Genomic DNA, 21,265 nt, shown 5'->3' on the forward strand with positions numbered 1-21,265 from the left:
GGCCGCTCTTGGAATATAGTGTTCAATTCTGGTCACCACGCTACCAGAAGGATGTGGAGGCTTTGGAGAGGGTACAGAAAAGATTTACCAGAATATTGCCTGGTATGGAGGGCATTAGCTATGAGAAGAGGTTGGAGAAACTTGGTTTGTTCTCACTGAAATGACGAAGGTTAAGGGGTGACTTGATAGAAGTCTACAAGATTATGAAGAGCATGGACAGAGTGGATAGTCAGAAGCTTTTTCCCAGGGTAGAAGACTCAATTACTCAGGGGCATAGGTTTAAGGTGCGAGAGGCAAGGTTTAAAGGAGATGTACGAGGCAAGTTTTTTACAGTGTGTGGTGGTTGCCTGGATCTCGCTGCCAGGGGAGGTAGTGGAAGCAGATACAATTAGTGACTTTTAAGGGGTGTCTTGACAAATACATGAATAAGAAGGGAATAGAGGGATATCGTCCCTAGAAGGGTAAGGGGTTTTAGTTCAGTCAGGCAGCATGGGCAGTGCAGGCTTGGAGGACTGAAGGGCCAATTCCTGTGCAATAATTTTCTTTGTTCTAATTCAGTAGACGGATAAATACTGCAGATGCTGGAATCTGAAAACAAAAACAGAAAATGCTGGAAAATCTCAGTAGATCCAACAGCATCTGTGGGGAGAGAATAGAGCTTACGTTTAGAGTCTAGATGACCTTTGTCAGAGCTCAGTAGAGGGAACCAGTTCCAAAATTTAAAATAAATTTTGTGAAAAGATTGAAAAATGTTCTATTAACGAAATGAAAATGATTGCTTATTTACAATCAGTTTGAGAATTGTTAGGCTTCAAGTCAAAAAAATGATGGAATACTTACTTGTGGAGCTGCCTGATTTAGTAAGCAAATAAAACATGATCATGCTAAGCCATAAGGTCCTGAGTTGAAGTTCCCATAATGCTTAGTTAATTTCAGACTGCCAGCAATTGTTTTTCTTTAATTCATTTGTGGGACATGGGCGTCGTTGGCCTCGAACTGAGTGGCTTACTAGGTCATTTCAGAAGGCAGTTGAGAGTCAACCACATTGCTGTGGCTCAGGAGTCACATGTAGAGCAGACCAGGTAAGAACAGCAGATTTCCTTCCCGAAAGGACATTAGTGAACCAGATGGGTTTTTCTGACAATTGACAATGGTTTCATGGTCATCAGTAGATTCTTAATTCCAGATACAGTTGGTCCAACCCCTCCCCAGATAGAGGGTAAAATTGGGACAAGGTTCCCACTACTAATAGCTGGCTATTCAATGATCCCTACCATGTATGGTGATCTAAAGAGTACAGCATAGACTTTAACCACGAAGGCCTCCTTGGAAAAATAACCTGTTAACACTCGCTATCCAGTCTCACATTTGTAAAGTAGCTATTAATGTACGGTACCGGAGTGCTGTTAGCATCTGTGAATAGTACGGTGGTGGAAGAGGAGGAAAAACTGAGAAATATTGCACAGTATTTTTCAAATGAAGCTTTTCTTTCGAAAGTCAATGTTAATTCTTTACTCATCAGAACTTTTAAGTTCATATTTTGGGTGAAATAAGTTGGCTAGCTATTGTGAGTAGCTGTAAAGTGATACATCTTCCAGACTTGCTCAGAAATGGATTTACCATAAATTGAAATGTTCAAAAGTTGAAATGGCAAGAAAGGAATAAATAATGCCTGGTAGTGAAACCGTGTATGGTTAAGATCTGTATGTGCCTGGAAACTGATCTCTCTCTCATTCCACAATTGTTCCAGCTTTTCCTAAATTCCATTCAGACGTAAATTAAGGCTGAGTAGAACTTTGCTATGCAGTAGAAAATATTAACTGTACACATACCTTTTAAATAGTCTTTACATTTCTTTGGAGTTTTGATCTTTTCATTTTAATTTTACTGGGGATATTAAATTCATTTGTTCCTAATTTCTAATGAGCCAAAAAAGTAAACTCATTATCTGTAAAGACATAGAAATTAGTTCCAGTATTGAATTTTCTAATGCATGGTACCATAAAGAAACTTTATGGTTCACTATTGCAGATTAGGTTAGAGCTCCTTTCCTCTGTAGGTGCAGTAATTGAGAAGCAGTTCGACAACATGAGGTTGGAATTGGTTGAAAACTTGTACCATACCAATGATTCATCAATAGCATGTACCATTACTTAAGTGTAAAGGTTCTCGGAAATACCAGATTGAGTCATGTCGAAGCGAGTTATGCCATTAGTTGTGCTGCATCTTAATTTGCTGTGACTTTTGAACTGCTCTGTCAATACCTTTCCATAATTTGAGAAAAGTCTACTTTCATAGCTTTTCCCATCATTGCAGTCAATGTCAATTATAAATTTGCTGAATTTGCATCCATTTTCACAATGCAGCTTCGTAGACTGAAAATCTAGATCTCGTATTGTTGTGATATATGGCCCTCTCAGGACTTTACAAGGAGCCTATAAAAACCCATATGATCCAGAAATTGTTCCTTTTTTTTCTAATTCCTTCAGCTTTGATTGTCTTTTGTGGCCTGCTTTACCAATCAGAGTCCTGATCATGTCTGAAGGCAACTTTCAGGACTCACCACATTATGCATAATAAAGTGAAAGCATTGCAAAAGCTTATCCAGCTGAGTGCTCGTGGAACAGGAAGATCTAGACCTGAACTAATGAATGTGGGTTTCCAGAGAAGGACACAATGCAGCTGTCAGAAAACAACTGGTAGTTCAGATGTTTGGAAAAGACCAATTAATCTCTCTCCAACCCTCCCCAGCATAACTGAGCTGCATCAGGAATTCTGAAACAATTCTGCCTTGGGCCAGCGATGAAGGCAGGAATCAACTATTTAGACCCTGAGGCTTTTTCCGTCATCTAAGCAGATCATGACTGATCTGTTACCCAACTCCACATTACCTACCTTTGCCCCAATCCCCTGGTATCTTTAGTTAACAAAAATATATCAATCTCTGACTTAAAGTTAACAATTAACCCAGCATCATTGTCATTTGCAGAAGAGTTCCAAACTTCTACCATCCTTTGCATATAGAAATGATTGTCAGCCTCATTCCTAAAAGGTCTGACTCTAATCTTTAGACCCTGTCCCCCAGTCATTGATGCTCTTAACCAACAGAAATAGTTTCTGTCTATCCTATCTGTTCCCCTAAATATGATGAAAACCTCCATCAAATCACCTTTTAACCTTCTAAATTTCAAGGAACCCTGATTTGTGTAATTGCTCTTGATTTAGCCTGGTAAATTGGATAAAACTCTGCTGTACACTCTTCAAAGCCAATATAGCCGCCTTGATGTATGGTGCTCAAAACTGCACATAGTAGGGGAGGCACGGTGCCAGTGTGGTTAGCACTGCTGCCTCACAGCACCGGGACCCGGGTTCAATTCCAGCATCGGGTCATTGTCTGTGCAGAGTTTGCATGTTCTCCCCGTGTCTGTGTGGGTTTCCTCTGGGTGCTCCAGTTTCCTTCCACAGTTCAAAGATGTGCAGATTAGGTGGATTGCCCATGCTAAATTGACACTAGTGTCAGGGGGATCAGCAGGGTAAATATGTGGGGTTACATGAATAGGGCTTGGGTGGGATTGTGATTGGTGTAGACTTGATGGGCCGAATGGCCTCCTTCTGCGCTCTAGGGATTCTATGAATTCTCCCAATGCCAGGGCTTAATTTTGCTGTAGCCTGCTTCTACCTCCTTTTGTTCATCCTCTAGATAAAAAAGCCAGCATTCCATTAGCCTTTTGATTGTTTTCTGTATCTATTCATTACATTTTAATGATCTGCAAACACTGACACAACCCCCCAAAAGGAAAGATCAATTGTTTCCAGTTTTTCACTATTTATCAAGATTCTATTCTATCATTTTTAGGTCTAAAGTGAATGCCTTCTCCTTTGCCTACATTGGAATCCATTCAGCACAGATAAACCCTTTCACTTCATGCAAATTTGGATATGCAGCTTTCCATTCCTTCATCTAAGTCACTATCAATTATAGTGATTAATTTAGGCCCAAACACCGATCAATGCAAGACACCATTAATCATATCATGTCAATTAAAGTGCATGTCTGTCATCTGTACTTTCTGTCTCGCCACTCAGTCAATTTCTTAGCAAAGTCAATCATTTGCTTTCAGTTTCATGAACTTCAACTTTAGCTAACAGTCTGTTGTTAAGGACTTCTAATTTGTTCTAACAATCTAATTTGTTCTTTATACTATGCCTTTGTATAAATGATGCTTATTTGAACCACACACCTTAACCTATATTTAGAATTCACTTAGAATCATAGAATAGAATCCCTACAGTGCAGAAGGAGGCCATTCGGCATATTAAGCCTGAATCAACAATCCCACCCAGGCCCTATCCCCGTAACCCCACATATTTACCCTGCTAGTCTCCCTGATAAGGGGCAATTTAGCATGACCAATCAACCTAACCCGCACATCTTTGGAGGGAGACAGGTGTTGCTGGCTAGGCCAGCATTAATTGCCCACCCCTAATTACCCATGAGAAGATGGTGAACTGCCACCTTGAACTGCTGCAGTTCCTATGGTGTAGATACACCCACAGTGCTGTTAGGGAGGGATTTTCAGGACTTTGACCCAGTGACCGTGAAAGAATGGGGATTTATTCCCAAGTCACATTGGTGAATGACTTGGAGGGGGACTTTCTGGTGGTGTTCCCATGTGTCTGCTGCCCTTGTCCTTCAGCTTGTTGAGCAACAAGAAAAGTAGCCAAGACTAAAAAACCACCAGTGGTGACACAATGTCGAGTTGACCAGTTATACCGTAATATTAGAAATTGTACAAACCATTCTCTTTGCAGCACTTTAAATTGAAATTTGGCCAAATTTTGAAAGAATAAATACAACTTGCGAAAAGAACAGAGTTTAAACTTCAAATTATTTACAAACAAATCTGCAGTATTATGGATTCACTCAAGGATAGGCAGGAGGAGGTGGTTTCTGAATGCAGGGGGCCACCCTACTCACTGACGCCTGGAAGAACAAAGAAGAAAGAATAGGTAAGTTGTTTTATAAAAGCTATAGGTATCCAAATGACAGAGACTTTGCAGACATTGCAGTATCTTCTTCAGATATTAAGCTGTCAAACATATCAGCAACCCACTTTGTAAAAGCTATCTACCCTGGGGAATTATTGTAATAACTTTAAATTGCCTTTGGGTTCTGTCGAGAGTAAGCAAATGCATCCGTCTAAAAGCATCTGATCATTGCCCTCATCTCCAAACACTGAATTATAGTTCAAACCTTTTCTTTTTTAAAAAAAAAAGCCTTCCCTTCATTGAAGTTGTATTTCAGGCACTGATCATACAAAGCTGGAATGATTGATGCTGCACTCCTGATCCTGGCTTCCTCCTACCACTTGACTCAGTGGGAAGCCCTTACCCTTGGTGTCACTGAAGTCATCGAATTATAGTTTGTAGCACGGAAAGAGGCCACTTGGCCCATCGTGTCTGTGGGAGCAGTCAGCCAATCTTGGCAAAGCTTCAACACATCTGGTCAGTTGAGCACCTCATGCCCAAATTTCAAGCCCATTTCTTTGCATCCTTTTGGAAGATTTCTGGAAAAAAGGGGATGTGCAATTACATTTTCAATATTTCATTATTTTTTGAAAACTGTAATCAATTTTCGGAAATTGATTTTAAACTGATTTAAAAAATAACATGCAGCTCAACTAACAGGACATGCTGAGACATGATCCGAATTATAGTGTCCGTCCTCCAGTTTTTATAATGCTATTGATTGGTCTGCATGGTAAGCCACTGTATGTACAAAAAACAAGATCCCTGATTTGTCATTGAGCTCATAGCATAGTAGCCAGATCGATTAACTGGCAAATTGTGGTGGTGCAAGATGAACAAGCACAAATGCCCAATTAATGGCTTTCTCTGCAAATCAACTGTTCCAATCTCTAACTCTTTTCCTGGTAAAGCATTGAAGACTGCAATCAATGAAGACAGCAAATTGATTATTGATGTTGTTTTGGCCTCACTTTTTTGTGTGTTTCAGTCCATAATTTTAACTCTTGAAGCTTTTTTTCTTTAGACCTTCCACCTCCTGCTATGCGCGAAAGACCTCCAGGATGCAAAACTGTTTTTGTTGGTGGTTTACCAGAGAATGCTTCAGAGGAGATGATCACTGAAGTTTTTGGACAGTGCGGTGAAATCATAGCCATTCGTAAAAGCAAGAAAAACTTTTGTCATATTCGGTTTTCAGATGAATACATGATAGACAAAGCTCTCTTTTTGTCAGGTAAGTTTTTATTCTGTTAACAATTTTATTGTTGTTTTGTGAAGCTTTAAAATACTGTTTTTATAACATTTTAACTTCTCCTTAAATAGTCATGATAATTACTGAAGACCATGAACATTTTATTTTATGATGGAGTTTAAAGGAGGAGCAAAGTTTTTAAAGACAAAATACAGGAAAGGATTATTAACTAAAATCTTTGGTATTTCTTTCCCTAATACTGATGAACAAGCAGTTGGACCTCGCATCGAATTGTCGCTTGTTCAATCTGAATTTTTATATCTGAAGAAGTAGTCAATCAGGTTCATAATCTTACTAATTACAACACTAATTGATTGTCAAATACTGGTAACTTTGGTCGAAGGAAAATTTGGGAATCGGGTTGTAAAAAAAGAAAACTTCCCAAGAATTTTTCTAAACAGTTACAATAATTTTCAGTTGCTGAGGAGTGGCATATTCTGGAGTCTTTCAATATCCTTATGCATTTCCATGTCATTGTATGTGAGAGTATTTTCTATGCTTTTGGGCCTCAACAGGTTATCGAATAAGAATAGGCTCCAGTACAGATAAGAAGGACACAGGTCGCCTTCATGTTGACTTTGCTCAAGCTAGAGACGATCTATATGAATGGGAATGTAAACAACGTATGATGGCAAGAGAGGAACGCCATCGTCGAAGAGTAGAAGAAGATAGATTTCGACTACCTTCACCTCCACCAATAGTGCATTATTCAGAACATGAAAGTGCTGTGCTATCAGAAAAGCTTAAAGGTAATTTAAAGGTCCTGCACAATGAGTCGTTCGTACTTAAAGGTTTTGAGAGCAACACTTTATTTCCAAAAATAGTATTGTTTTCACATTTAGCTATATGTAAAAGTTTAGCACCTAACAAATGTCAGTTACCATTTTTCTTTTACACGTCTACCAACAATAATAAATTAAAAGGAAAGTATTAGAAAAAGAGGAAAAAAAAGGTTTTTTTTTGGTAGTTCCTCTCCTGATGGCCTAACCTTTCTTTACAAACACAGGCCAGGTATCCATAAACAGCTGCTGAGCCACAGAAACTTCCTTCGATAATAGCCTTTTGGAGATGTTCCTATTACATACATTTCCCTGTGAGGTCTTAAATAGTGGTCTTAAAAGGTCAGGGACCACAAGTGAGGCAAGTATAGGGATCGAAAAGATAGGAGTCTCAGTTGGTCCTTGCAGTTGTCCGACAGGTACCAGTTTCCTGCAGGGAATGCAGGGAGGATGTGCAACTTGACCACATTAATTATGATCAAGTCCAGAACAAGAGCAGATAAAACACCACTGGAAGCAGCAGAAGCTTCGTTCTCAATTGGTAAAATAAATTAGATATGGATTGTGGAATAGGAGAGAAAACCATTATTTAACCTTAATTAAGGAAGGTAGCCTAGATAGTAAGTTAGAGTGCAGTAACCTCTGTGCATTTGACATTCTGGTCGACATTGGTACAAGGAAAGGCAAGTGTATGAAAGGTGACAATGTCTTCAAACTGACTGGCCAAAGCACTCTTAGATCAAAGAGATACAGCAGTGTTGTGGGTGTCACATTGGACTAGTTTGTATCTACCTGTGGTAAGTTGTGATATAGAATTCAATAAATCTCTTTATTCTCATATTAGCACTCAAGTAAAGGATTCCATGGAAACAGCACATTGTTTATAAGTCCAACTGGTTCACTATTATCATTCAGTGAAGGGTACATGCCACCCTACATGTGGCTTTAGTTTCACGCACTGTGGTTGACTATGGCGTATCATAGGGGAATTTCACAGTAACTTCATTGCAGTGTTAACGTAAGCCTTACTTGTGACTAATAAATAAACTTTATCAAGCCATTTGATTATAATAGCAACTACCAGCAAAGGAAAACCTATCAACACCTCAGAGCCTTTATGAATACTGTCTTGCCAGAGTTGCCCATGTCCTAAGAGCAAATATTTGAAAGATTTGTTTTAAAATAATCCAACACCAAGTGAGATGAAGGATGGAGAGCACTTCGCATGAAAGTATCTTGTTCAGGTTGCTTTTGAAATTTAATTATAGTTTCTTGCCTTGCATTTGAATACGTCAATCTCTTGTAGATGATGCAAAATTCTCTGAAGCCGTTCAGACCCTTTATACCTGGCTCGAACGAGGTGAAGTGAACCGTCGATCAGCAAATATCTTCTACTCCATGATCCAGTCAGCTAACAGCCATATTCGAAGGCTTATGAATGAAAAGATTCTACATCAAAAAGAAATGGAGGAAGCCAAAGAGAAGTTTAAGAGTGCTCTCTCGGGGATTCTGGTTCAGTGTGAGTAATAACTTCATTCTTTAACACTTGAAGTGGCCATCATAGATAGCATGAGCACTTTTCACCTTTTATCATTCATGTATTTTCTTTTTGTTCAATTTAATTAAATGTGCATTATTGTTCCTATAGCAAGACAAGTGTGACTAATGCATATGGTATACCTAATAGAAAAATGTAATATATATTGACATAAAACAGAAAGTAAGTGCTTGTCTAGAAGTTGTTAGCGTTGAACATCCTTGAATTGAGTTGCTATAATATGACTTCATACACACCAGTCAACCTCGCATGCATGGAATATCAAATAATATATCACAAGTTGAGTCAAGAACTCGTTTAATTAGGATGAAGAGATGGTGCCTAGGTTCTTAAAGGCTGCCACAACTTTCTGTAGTTCAAGTTAACTGCTTCAACTCCTTAATAAGAGCATTTGGAAATCCCTATTGGCTGCAAGCATAGGACAAAAGTAAGAAAGTTATCCAATTGTAACTTTAATACAGTAAAGAATTCAATTTTTGTGCTTTCCAGTTGTTGATGCATTATAACAGTGTTAATTAAAAATGGAGGAACTAAAAAGAATAAATATATGTATCATTGCATCCTGAGGGTAATTTGTGGGTAGATCAGGCAACTTAACATAGAACAGTACAGCCCTTTGGCCCACGATGTTGTGCGGAGCTTTGTCCGAAACCAAGATCAAGCTATCCCACTCCCTATCATTCTGGTGTGCTCCATGTGCCTATCCAATAACCGCTTGAAAGTTCCTAAAGTGTCTGACTCCACTATCACTGCAGGCAGTCCATTCCACACCCCAACCACTCTCTGAGTAAAGAACCTACCTCGGACATCCCTCCTATATCTCCCACCATGAACCTTATAGTTATGTCGCCTAGTAACAGCTACATCTACCCGAGGAAATAGTCTCTGAACGTTCACTCTATCTATCCCCCTCATTATCTTATAAACTTCTATTAAGTCGCCTCTCACCCTCCTCCGCTCTAAAGAGAAAAGCCCTAGCTCCCTCAACCTTTCCTCATAAGACCTACCCTCCAAACCAGGCAGCATCCTGGTAAATCTCCTCTGCACTCTCTCCAATGCTTCCACATCCTTTTTATAGTGAGGTGACCAGAACTGCACACAATATTCCAAATGTGGTCTCACAAAGGCCCTGTACAGTTGCAGCATAACCCCACGGCTCTTGAACTCAAACCCCCTGTTAATAAACGCTAACACACTATAGGCTTTCTTCACAGCTCTATCCACTTGAGTGGCAACCTTCAGTGATCTGTGGATATGAACCCCAAGATCTCTCTGTTCCTCCACATTCCTCAGAACCCTGCCATTGACCTTGTAATCCACATTCAAATGTGTCTTACCAAAATGAATCACCTCGCACTTATCAGGGTTAAACTCCATCTGCCATTTTTCAGCCCAGCTCTGCATCCTATCAATGTCTCTTTGCAGCCTACAACAGCTCTCCACCTCATCCACTACTCCACCAATCTTGGTGTCATCAGCAAATTTACTGACCCACCCTTCAGCCCCCTCCTCCAAATCATTGATAAAAATCACAAATAGCAGAGGACCCAGCACTGATCCTTGTGGTGCACCACTGATAACTGGTCTCCAGTCTGAAAATTTTCCATCCTCCACCACCACCACCACCGGCCAAATTTTCCATCCACCACCACCACCGGCCAAATTTCCCTCTGTCCCACACCTTCTTACTTTCTTCATGAGCTGACCATGGGGAACCTTATCAAACGCCTTACTAAAATCCATGTATACGACATCAACTACTCTACCTTCATCTACACACTTAGTTACCTCCTCAAAGAATTCAATCAAATTTGTTAGGCGAGACTTACCCTTCACAAATCCGTGTTGACTATCCCGGATTAAGCTGCATCTTTCCAAATGGTCATAAATCCTATCCCTCAGGACCTTTTCCATTAACTTACCGACCACCGAAATAAGACTAACCGGCCTATAATTACCAGGGTCCTATTTCCTTTCTTGAACAGAGGAACAACATTCGCCACTCTTCAGTCCTCTGGCACTATCCCCATAGTCATGATGTGGAGATGCCGGCGTTGGACTGGGGAAAACACACTAAGAAGTCCAGCAGGTTTATTTGGTAGCAAATGCCACTAGCTTTCGGAGCACTGCCCCTTTGTCAGGTGGAGTAAAGGGGCAGCACTCCGAAAGCTCGTGGCATTTGCTACCAAATAAACCTGTCGGACTTTAACCTGGTGTTGTTAGACTTCTCACTGTGGCTATCCCCGTGGACAGTGAGGACCAAAGATCAAAGCCAAAGGCTCTGCAATCACATCCCTTGCCTCCCAAAGAATCCTAGGATATATCCCATCTGGCCCAGGGGACTTATCGACCCTCAGGTTTTTCAAAATTGCTAATACATCTTCCCTCAGAACATCCACCTCCTCCAACCTATCAGCCTGTATCACACACTCATCCTCAAAAACATGGCCCCTCTCCTTGGTGAGCACTGAAGAAAAGTATTCATTCAACGCCTCTCCTATCTCTTCTGACTCCATGCACAAGTTCCCACTACTTTCCTTGGCCGGCCGCAACCTCACCCTGGTCATTCTTTTATTCCTCACAGAGTAAAAAGCCTTGGGGTTTTCCTTGATCTAACCCGCCAAGGACTTCTCATGCCCCTCCTCATCTCCTAAGCCCTTTTTTTAGCTCATTCCTTGCTACCTTGTAATCCTCAAGCGACCCAACTGAACCTTTGTTTTCTCATCCTTACATACGCTTCCTTTTTCCTCTTGACAAGACATTCAACCTCTTTTGTGAACCATGGTTCCCTCACTCGGCCATTTCCTCCCTGCCTGACAGGGACATACCTATCAAGGACACGCAGTATTTGTTCCTTGAACAAGCTTCACTTTCCATTAGTGCCTTTCCCTGACAGTTTCTGTTCCCATCTTATGTTCCCTAATTCTTGCCTAATCGCATCATAATTACCCCTCCCCCTGCCGTATAGCCCTATCCCTCTCCATTGCAATAATGAAAGACACTGAATTGTGGTCACTATCTCCAAAGTGCTCTCCCACAAACAAATCTAACACTTGGCCCGGTTCATTACCCAGTACCAAGTCCAATGTGGCCCCACCTCTTGTCGGCCTATCCACATATTGTGTCAGGAATCCCTCCTGCACACACTGTACAAAAACCGCCCCATCCGAACTATTCGACCTATAAAGGTTCCAATCAATATTTGGAAAGTTAAAGTCACCCATGACAACTACCCTGTGACCTCCACACCTATCCATAATCTGCTTTGCAATTTCTTCCTCCACATCTCTATTACTATTTGGGGGCCTATAGAAAACTCCTAACAACCTGACCGCTCCTTTCCTATTTCTAACTTCAGCCCATATTACCTCAGTAGGCAGATCCCCCTCGAACTGCCTTTCTGCAGCCGTTAAACTATCCTTGATTAACAATGCTACTCCTCCACCTCTTTTACCACCTTCCCTACTCTTATTGAAACATCTATACCCCGGAACTTCCAACAACCATTCCTGTCCCTGTTCTAACCATGTCTCGTAATGGCCACAACATCATAGTCCCAAGTACCAATCCATGCTTCAAGCTCACCTACCTTATTCCGGATGCTCTTTGCATTGAAGTAGACACACTTCAACCCACCTTCCTGTCTGCCGGTACACTCCTGCGACCTTGATACCCTCCTCAGTACCTCACGACACTCAACACTGGCTTCTGGACTACAGCTCGTTTTCCCATCCCCCTTAACGTTAACATGTTATGAGGAAAAGTTTAAATAGTTTATTGTGCAGGAATCTATAATAGCTACTCTATTAACAGTGGTTAAAAGAAACTTGGAATAAAATAGGCTTAATTGTTAGCCTCCTTTTTCAAAACTTAAGATGTAAATCAGCTGAATAATTCATTGTTACTAGTTGGTGAAATGGAATACTACAAATAACTGTTACAAGTAAGAGACAAATTAAGCTTGTTACACAAACATTCTGGAACAATTCAAGATCTTCTGAATGTAATGAGTGCAAATGTGTAACATCCAATGTTTGGATAATAGCACAGTACAGAAGGGAGCAACAATGTGTTGTAAACAGGAATAAATAGTTTTAAGTTCACTGCTTTGTGAGGCAAAAGTGTTCCAAATGTTATTTTGGCCGTAGAATGATGATCGGGTTTGCAAAGTGGCAATAAATATTGAACAAGCTGCAAAAGTGCTGTCAAAACTGTTAAGTGGTTTTCCATACCACTGATTTCTCTTACACAGCTCCATTTCATTTTAAACGCAAGATTAACTTAGTTCCAGATTTAAACTTAAGTGCACTCAAATTTTTATGTCCAAATTCTACACACATTTTGATGTTCCTGCAGGTAAGAATGATAATTCTCCTCACCTCATCCTGGCTATTCAGGTTCCTCTCTCAAATATTTAACGGCCTTAATTTTACCGGCCCGCCTGCCAGGGGAATTGAGCGGGTGAAGGGCAGAGCATGGGAAGGTCCATTGACGTCGGGCAGGATTTTACGGTTTCAAGACGAGCGAGGCCATAAAATCCCACCCATTTCTCAGCCAAGAAAATAGCTGTCCCACAATCTCCTATACTTCTGTGAATGTATAGCTAGAGACGATCTATATGAATGGGAACGTAAACAATGTGTGATGGCAATCTACTTGTAAAATAAAAACTGCTACAACTCAATGTGAATTCCGACCCTTCCAAGGTTGAAACTGAAAATGCAGACAGTCTAAAAACTTAGGAATTCTGCAGAGGTGGAACTTTCACCATTAGATGTGAGGTTTGTCATTGCTTGGAATTTTTATTAATTTTCGGGCATGTGTTTATATTGGCCCACAACCAATAACTCTAATTGTACTAATCACAGGCAATATGAAGTTCTCGTTTATCTGTACTGAAGTGATATTTAAGTTTAGTTAAAGTTATGGTATAATTAGGAGTTGAATCCTTATGAAAGCCATTTGCTCCAACAACATAAGAAGTGTGTGACCAAAAGAAATGAAGGAGTCCAGCTGGCTGCTCCCTAAATCAAACATCTGCCAATTGCTCATTCACTTAAAGATCCATCCAATTCTTCCCTGATGTTTTTTATATATCATCCATCTCCACTTCCTTCCTCTTTAGCAAATCTTATCCTACATTTATATTAAACATTTTATTATAATTTATATAATTTGTCAAGCAAAATAAATCTGCCTAGATTAAATTGGATGTTTCCAGCTGGATCTCAAACTTCCATTTACGGTCACCTCCATGTCCTTGCCACTCTTCACAACCACTGCAATGCTCTGCTCTTCTAGCCTGTGCTCTTCAGTTTTCCAACTTTGGCCTCCTGTGCACTTCACTGCTTCCCTTCTGGTTCATCATTGGTAAACATTCAGCCATCTTGGCTCTTCTCCCTGAAGCTCCCCACAAACATCTTTGACATGCTACTTCTCTGCTGCTTTTAGAAGTCTCCTCAAAAATCCATAATTCCTCCCATGCATTTGGTTATGTTTTCTCCTCTTTTTTAATCAATAAATGTGTGTTCTCCTCGGGGGGCGGGGGGGGGGGGGGGGACAGGACACAACTTGTACTTAAGGGTGTTTTCACAAAAAACATCCTTAAGCGCAAGTTGTTGGGTCTAAGTACAACTTTTACTTGCAGATTAAGCAGAATAACGACCAGTTATGTTTGTTCCACTAAGGGGTGCTACGGTGGCACAGTGGTTAGCACTGCTGCCTCACGGTGCCAGGGACTCAGGTTCAGTTCCAGCCTTGGGTTACTGTCTGTGTGGAGTTTGCATGTTCTCCCTGTGCCTGCATGAGTTTCCTCCGGGTGCTCCGATTCCCTCCCACAGTCCAAACGTGTGTGTTAGATTAATTGGCCATGCTAAATTGTCCCTTAGTGTAAGGGGGACTAGCAAGGTAAATATGTGGGGTTTCAGGGATAGGGTCTAGATGGGATAGTTGTTGGTGCAGGCTCAGTGGGCCAAATAGCGTCCCTCTGCACTGGAGGGATTTTCTGATTCTAAAGTTACAAAAATGTTGAGATCTGCAATGTGATTATGAGCGATGATTCCATTCTATTTAAATCGTCTAATAGAAGGAGAAATTGAGTATCAAGTCTGTGTTTTAAAAGTGTACGTGAGCCGCTATCTCAAAAAGATCCATGTTATGACTCCTGTTGATTAATTCAAACAACTCCAGAGATGGGACTCTTGAAAGAGGAAATATATCGGTTTGATTCTTTTTCATGATATCTAATTTATTTAGGAATGAAAATAAATATATACATATATATATATTTTATATATATAGTTATAAGAAATGGGCAATGAACCTGAGGAAGGTACACATCTACCAAATCGTGCAAAGTAAGTACAAGTTGGGGGTCACTTTACACTGATCACAGAACTGCACAGAACGGTAGCCTGCTTACCTGCCTGACTCCCTCCTCTTTTACTTCTCTACTCGTCACTAAATGCCTGGTGGGACCATATACTGGGTTGTTTGACTTCCTTGTTCACCAAAGTTGAGCAGATTGTCTCCGTTTTCCACTCTTCCTCCAAGCAAAAGGCGTGGGACCATTTCTCAAAAGCCCAGCGCAAGAATCTACATATGTGGCGAAAACAAGCAGAGGTTAGTCCTTTTTCTTGTAATTCACATAACTTGTTTTGTGTTAATATACAATTTCAATCAGAGTGTCAATAAAAATGCTTGCAGTTAAAAGTGAATCTGGCATTTATGTTAAGAGGGGTTTGGTAATTTTTTTTACTTGTCCAACTCCGAAATGTCTTACACTAGGGAATGGAAAACCTTTTCCACCTTTGCTAACATCACATATTCCAAGATCAGTCATAGCATCAACAATGCAGAGTAAAGTACCTTCTACTTCAAAAATTTCATTTATCTTGGATCAGCATTGTCCATTGTGTATTCCCTTTTCTAGTTCCTACTATCTTTTTAGACTTAGTTTAGTCAGTTTACGCTGTTGGTTCAAGGCCTCTAGAAACAGCATTTAAAGTGCCCAGTGATTTTGCACAAGAAACCTTGCAACCAGTAGAGAGACTTGCATCTCATTAGCATAGACAATCCCATATTCTTAAGGTCCTAACTCACTGTGCCACTATGTCTCCAAAATTCTTTTAAAATGAGTGTTTTCATTTGCAGTATTATGACTCTCAAAAAAAAAAGTAACTCCAAAACTAAATTGCATTGTTTTAAATACAGTCACATTGAATTAAAAACACATTTCTGTTCAGAAGGATTATAACAGTTAAGGTAAGTTTCTTCAGACTATTTACCAGATGCTGTAATGACAGATCCACAGTTAAGTGATTGGAGATGGTATGGTATATGTTCACAAACATTCTTTGTCATACTTCTTATTAAGGAATACAGTAAGTTCTCACTTAGTTGTAGTTGCATTCCTAAAAATTGCAACTTTAAATAAATTGTACGTAGTGAATTGCAGGTTCCCGTAAAAAACATTTTTTCCTGGTGAGAAACATCCAAAAGATCCTTTGTACAAGTTGAAACACTGTACAGCTGCATATTCACTACAACTGTACAATACCTTCAATGGCTGTAATAACTTGCAAAATAAAATAAATCATGAAATGGAAAGTAACTGCTGTAAAATTCAAATTAGATAACATGCATCAATCTCTCTCCTTCGGCGGCCCCTTGGGTTTGGGGATTACTTGTTTCTACTCGAGTTCAATGGGTTCTGGATGGCTGATTAGTCCAATGCATGATCTGCAGACTCTGCCACACATAGGGCATGTGTTGCTTGAAGGGTCAGTTATTTGATCTGTTTGGAGGTTTTTGAACTCTTTCCACCCCTTGACTTTGCCCGCTCTGCATGTTCCTGAACAAGTCTGTGCTTTTAATTCCTTTCAAAATGAACCTTCTCCCATTTCAGTCGGTCACCAGGAGTTGGTACAGATGCTTCATCCTCTTCAGGGATTATTTGAGGCCATTCTTCAAGTGTTTACTGGCTTCAAAATGGCCTCTCTGCCTCACCTGCTGCAGGGTTGAACAAGGGCCAGACTTTGGGGCTCCAAAATTAATCAGAAAATTGCAGAGCCAGGCTCCTGGAAGTTAAGTATTGCATCATGTATTTCTTGCCCAAACAAACACTGAGACAAGGAAAGCAATTTTACCTATATACTGTACAGTGACAAATTCTGTGCCTCTCACTCAGAGCCTTTAAATGGCCTATCTGCTTCATCTACGTAAAGCTCTGCAGCAGGCACACCTGGGACTCCAAATTAAAATCAGCATTGAGAGTCAAGAAGCAGAAACAGAAATGAGCAGCCCTGACTTCAACTTCTTCCTTTCAAAAAGGTCTTGTTCATTTGGATAGTCTTCTTGAAAACATTTTTGAGGTTTTGGGGAAAGAAACCACACAGGGATCACACAGGGTGGCACGGTAGCACAGTGGTTAGCACTGCTGCTTCACAGCTCCAGGGACCTGGGTTCGATTCCTGGCTTGGGTCACTGTCTGTGTGGAGTTTGCACATTCTCCTCGTGTCTGCGTGGGTTTCCTCCGGGTGCTCCGGTTTCCTCCCACAGTCCAAAGATGTGCGGGTTAGGTTGATTGGCCATGCTAAAATTGCCCCTTAGTGTCCTGGGATGCGTAGATTAGAGGGATTAGTGGGTACAATATGTAGGGATATGGGGGTAGGGCCCGGGTGGGATTGTGGTCGGTGCAGACTCGATGGGCCGAATGGCCTCTTTCTGTACTGTAGGGTTTCTATGATTTCTATGATCCCTTGAGTGCAATCGATTCAGAATTGTGTGAATCAGGTCATGGGATCCTATTGTAAACCAACACAAAACAGCAATGTGAAACTACACAAAACAGCACAGCAATACTGCACCACTACAATTCAAAACTATGTAAAATCTGAGTGAAGACAAAACATTTAAAACAGCAGAAACTTGAAGCGAGGACTTACTGTATCTGCCTTTACTTGTCAGTGTTATCTCAAACTGTCTCAGTAAAGTAGACACATCTTCATCTATGAAAACATTTAATTGTAAATTAATTAGTGTCATCATAGTCAACTCTTCTCATCCGCGTTAGAAAATTGGTGAGTATAAATTGAACTAATTTCTTGAGGAATTTCTCAAATGCATAACTTGCAATGCATAAAACTGGCCGTATTGTTTAAAAGTAAGGTTTGCTTTATTTCATTCAATTCTGGGGCTATCAACTTGTGTTCCTCTAAAATGACCTGTACATCAAAGGTAAGCCCGTTTTCAATAATACATATATCTGCAGAAGTTGAAAGGCATCCTTAGGAAGATATAGGGTGTACCAGATTTCTTGACCAAAGGAATGTGTGGTAAGCAGATTGTTCGCCTTTCCTTATGGAGTAAAGCACAACTGCCGAAGGACTGCACACAACTTAAATTTATATTAGAGAAATGAAGAACAGCACAAAGCTGAATTTGTATTCTTTAGGAGCAAAAAAAAAAGACAAGTGAGTTTAAGCAACTGCTCAACATGGTAAATTACACATCTCATTCGAAAGACGGAATGAAGAGCAGTTGCTTAATGGTTTGTTCTTTCATTCTGCTTTGCTGTTTAACAAAACTGTACTAATTGTATATTAGATTCTAAGAATCTGACACCTGTTTTTTAGGGAGTCTGAAGTATACCAATTTAAAAATATCTTCTGTAGAAGTATTATGAAATCAGTGCGCCATTAAACACAGAATTTAGAATGACTTAAACCATTTTTACATAATTATTTTACTGCTAACAATCATACACATCTATCTTTTTTAATTTTTTTGACATTACAACGTGATCATAGGAATATTTGGGTCAGTGTTTAAGCTGCCACTTCCTTTAATAATTTTTCTTTAATCTTCACAAATTTTACTCTCTACATTTTTCAGGTTTGAAATGGAATTTGGGTGTATTGTTTTCAAAAGTAGCAAACGTTTTGAAATTTGGTCCCTCAGTTCTCTAAATTTACAGCAAACATGCAAAGTGGCAGATATAGGTCAGTGGTGTACCAACCAGTTTTCTTGTCAAGTGCTCCTTGTGAAATCAATCAAAAGCTTCTGTCCACATCCTCAGGAAATTCGTAACATCCATAATGATGAGCTCATGAGTATTCGGCGTGAAGAAGAAATGGAGATGTCTGATGATGATATGGAAGAAATGCCAGAGAACAAAGTACCAGAAGAATCAGGTATGAGCTGCTGAGATAATGTAAAATCCTAATATATATTGTAGCTCAATTTCTTTTTAAATTCAAGCAGAGGCTGAAAGGCCGACTCCTAATCCTTGTGTTCTTGCGTTCATTGTGTGGCCTGTGCAGTCATACCTCGATATTAACGATTATGAAGTGTACTCATCACATTCAGCATCAAGTTGTATTTATATTTCACCTTCAAAATAGTAAAATATTGCAAAACGCTTCAGGGACTGTAATCAGAAAAAAATTAAACTGAGTCAAATAAGAAGATATTAGAATGGATAGCTAAACGCTTGGTGAACAGGATACGTTTAAGGAGGGTATTAAAGGAGGAGAGATGGGGACAGAGATTTAGAGAGAAAATTCTAGAGTCTAGTCCCCATATTGGGCTAAATGGGGCAGTTGCAGCATGAGTACAAAATTGGCTAAAGAAAGCAAAATAGTGGTCATGATTGGTTTTCAGAGGAGAGGGAGATTACAGAGGAGTTTACCATAATTCAATGCTTTTGATATCCATTAATGTCTTGGACTTGAGTACTGGGCACAATTTTGAAATTTGTAGGTGACACAAATCCTGATATTTTAGTAAACAGCAAGAAAGATAGTAATGGACACCAAGAGAACATAGGCTGTTGGAATGGACCGACAAGTGACAGATGCAATTCAGTGCAGAGAATTGTGAAGTGATGTATATTGGTAGGAAGAATGAGGAGGGACACTACAAACAAAATTATACAATTTTAAAGGGGTGTGAAAAAGAGACCTGGGCATGTTTGTGCCCAAAACACTGAAGGTGGCATAGATCCCTGAAAGTTGTGCATAGATCCCTGAAAGTTGGCACCCAGGTTGATAGGGTTGTTAAGAAGGCGTACGGTGTGTTAGCTTTTATTGGTAGAGGGATTGAGTTTCGGAGCCAGGAGGTCATGCTGCAACTGTACAAAACTCTGGTGCGGCTGCATTTGGAGTATTGCGTACAGTTCTGGTCGCCGTATTATAGGAAAGATGTGGAAGCGTTGGAAAGGGTGCAGAGGAGATTTACCAGGATGTTTCCTGGTATGGTGGGAAAATCGTATGAGGAAAGGCTGAGGGGCTTGAGGTTGTTTTCGTTAGAGAGAAGAAGGTTGAGAGGTGACTTAATAGAGGCATACAAGATGGTCAGAGGATTAGATAGGGTGGATAGTGAGAGCCTTCTTCCTTGGATGGTGTTGGCTAGCACGAGGGGAATTGAGGGGTGAGAGATATAGGACAGATGTTCGAGGTAGGTTCTTTACTCAGAGAGTAGTAAGGGCGTGGAATGCCCTGCCTGCAGCAGTAATGGACTCGTCAACGTTGAGAGCATTCAAATGGTTATTGGATAAACATATGGATGATATTGGAATAGTGTAGATTAGAGGGGCTTTAGATTGGTACTACTGGTCGGCGCAACATCGAGGGCTGAAGGGCCTGTACTGCGCTGTAATGTTCTATGTTCTAAGGTAACAAAGCAGTCAATAAAGAATATGGGATCTTGAGGTTTATAAGTAAGAGACATAAAGTACCATAGGCAGCAAATTATGCTGAACCCAAATAAAATACTAGTTTAACTCCAGCTACAGATGTGTGTCCAATTCCGGGCGCTTTTACTAAGGTCATGAAGGCTTTTGGAATGGGTACAGAAGAAGTTTACTACAATGGTTCCAGAACTAAGGAATTACAGTTACATGGATAGACTGGATAAGATTAAGTTGTTTCTCATTAGAACAAAGAATGTAAGGAGGAGATTTGATTTAAAATCATTGAAGTATTTAGATAGGGTATATAAAGAGAAACTGTTTCCAATGGCTGAAGAGTCAGTACAAAGAGGACACAGGTTAAAGTGACTGGCAAAAGACCTCCAAGAGGTGACATGAAGAAAAGGTTTTTTACACAGTGGGTAGTTATAATTTGAAATTGCACTGCCTGATAGGATGGTGCACATGAATAAGCATCTTCGGAAGGAAATTGGATAAATTCAAGGAGAACAATCTAGGGAAATGGGAAAAGAGTGAGGGAGTGGGGCTAACTGGATCACTCTTTGCAAAAGTGGCGCAGACTCCAAGCTCAATGGCTTCTTTCTGTAATATGCCATTCTATAATTCTATGGGTGAATGCATATCAAATCAAAATGTTCCTAAGCCTATGATAATTGCACTATTTTTCAACTTTAATTTCCCTGTAAAATAAGTTCATTACTGAAGTCTTGGACCGTTGCACTTGGAAGAGATAGCTTGTGTCTGCCACAGTGATAGTACATTCACATCTGGGTTACAAGATTGTGGGTTTAAGTCCCAAACCAATGATGGTGATTAAAGACTTGGTGTATTATTCTGTGTCCTCACAAGTATTATTTCCTCAATCAACATGACCAAAAGCAGATTAACTGATCAGTCGTCTCTTTGCTTGAACATAAAATGTTTTGAATTGTTTGTCTACA

At 40.1% G+C, this 21,265-nt stretch overlaps 1 protein-coding gene across 7 annotated transcripts in view; it reads left to right on the forward strand.

The window, feature by feature from the left end:
- Positions 1-21,265, forward strand: part of LOC144492933 (ecto-NOX disulfide-thiol exchanger 2-like) — a 251,077-nt gene that overhangs the window by 180,093 nt on the left and 49,719 nt on the right. For all 7 annotated transcript variants that reach the window (XM_078211597.1, XM_078211602.1, XM_078211600.1 and 4 more), the window contains 5 exons: positions 6,053-6,259; positions 6,793-7,026; positions 8,363-8,575; positions 15,129-15,235; positions 18,693-18,807. In XM_078211597.1, the coding sequence (XP_078067723.1) occupies positions 6,053-6,259; positions 6,793-7,026; positions 8,363-8,575; positions 15,129-15,235; positions 18,693-18,807 (876 nt within the window). The remainder of the gene's footprint in view (positions 1-6,052; positions 6,260-6,792; positions 7,027-8,362; positions 8,576-15,128; positions 15,236-18,692; positions 18,808-21,265) is intronic.

Source organism: Mustelus asterias, chromosome 4, assembly GCF_964213995.1.
Source record: "Mustelus asterias chromosome 4, sMusAst1.hap1.1, whole genome shotgun sequence".
Classification (NCBI taxonomy): domain Eukaryota; kingdom Metazoa; phylum Chordata; class Chondrichthyes; order Carcharhiniformes; family Triakidae; genus Mustelus; species Mustelus asterias.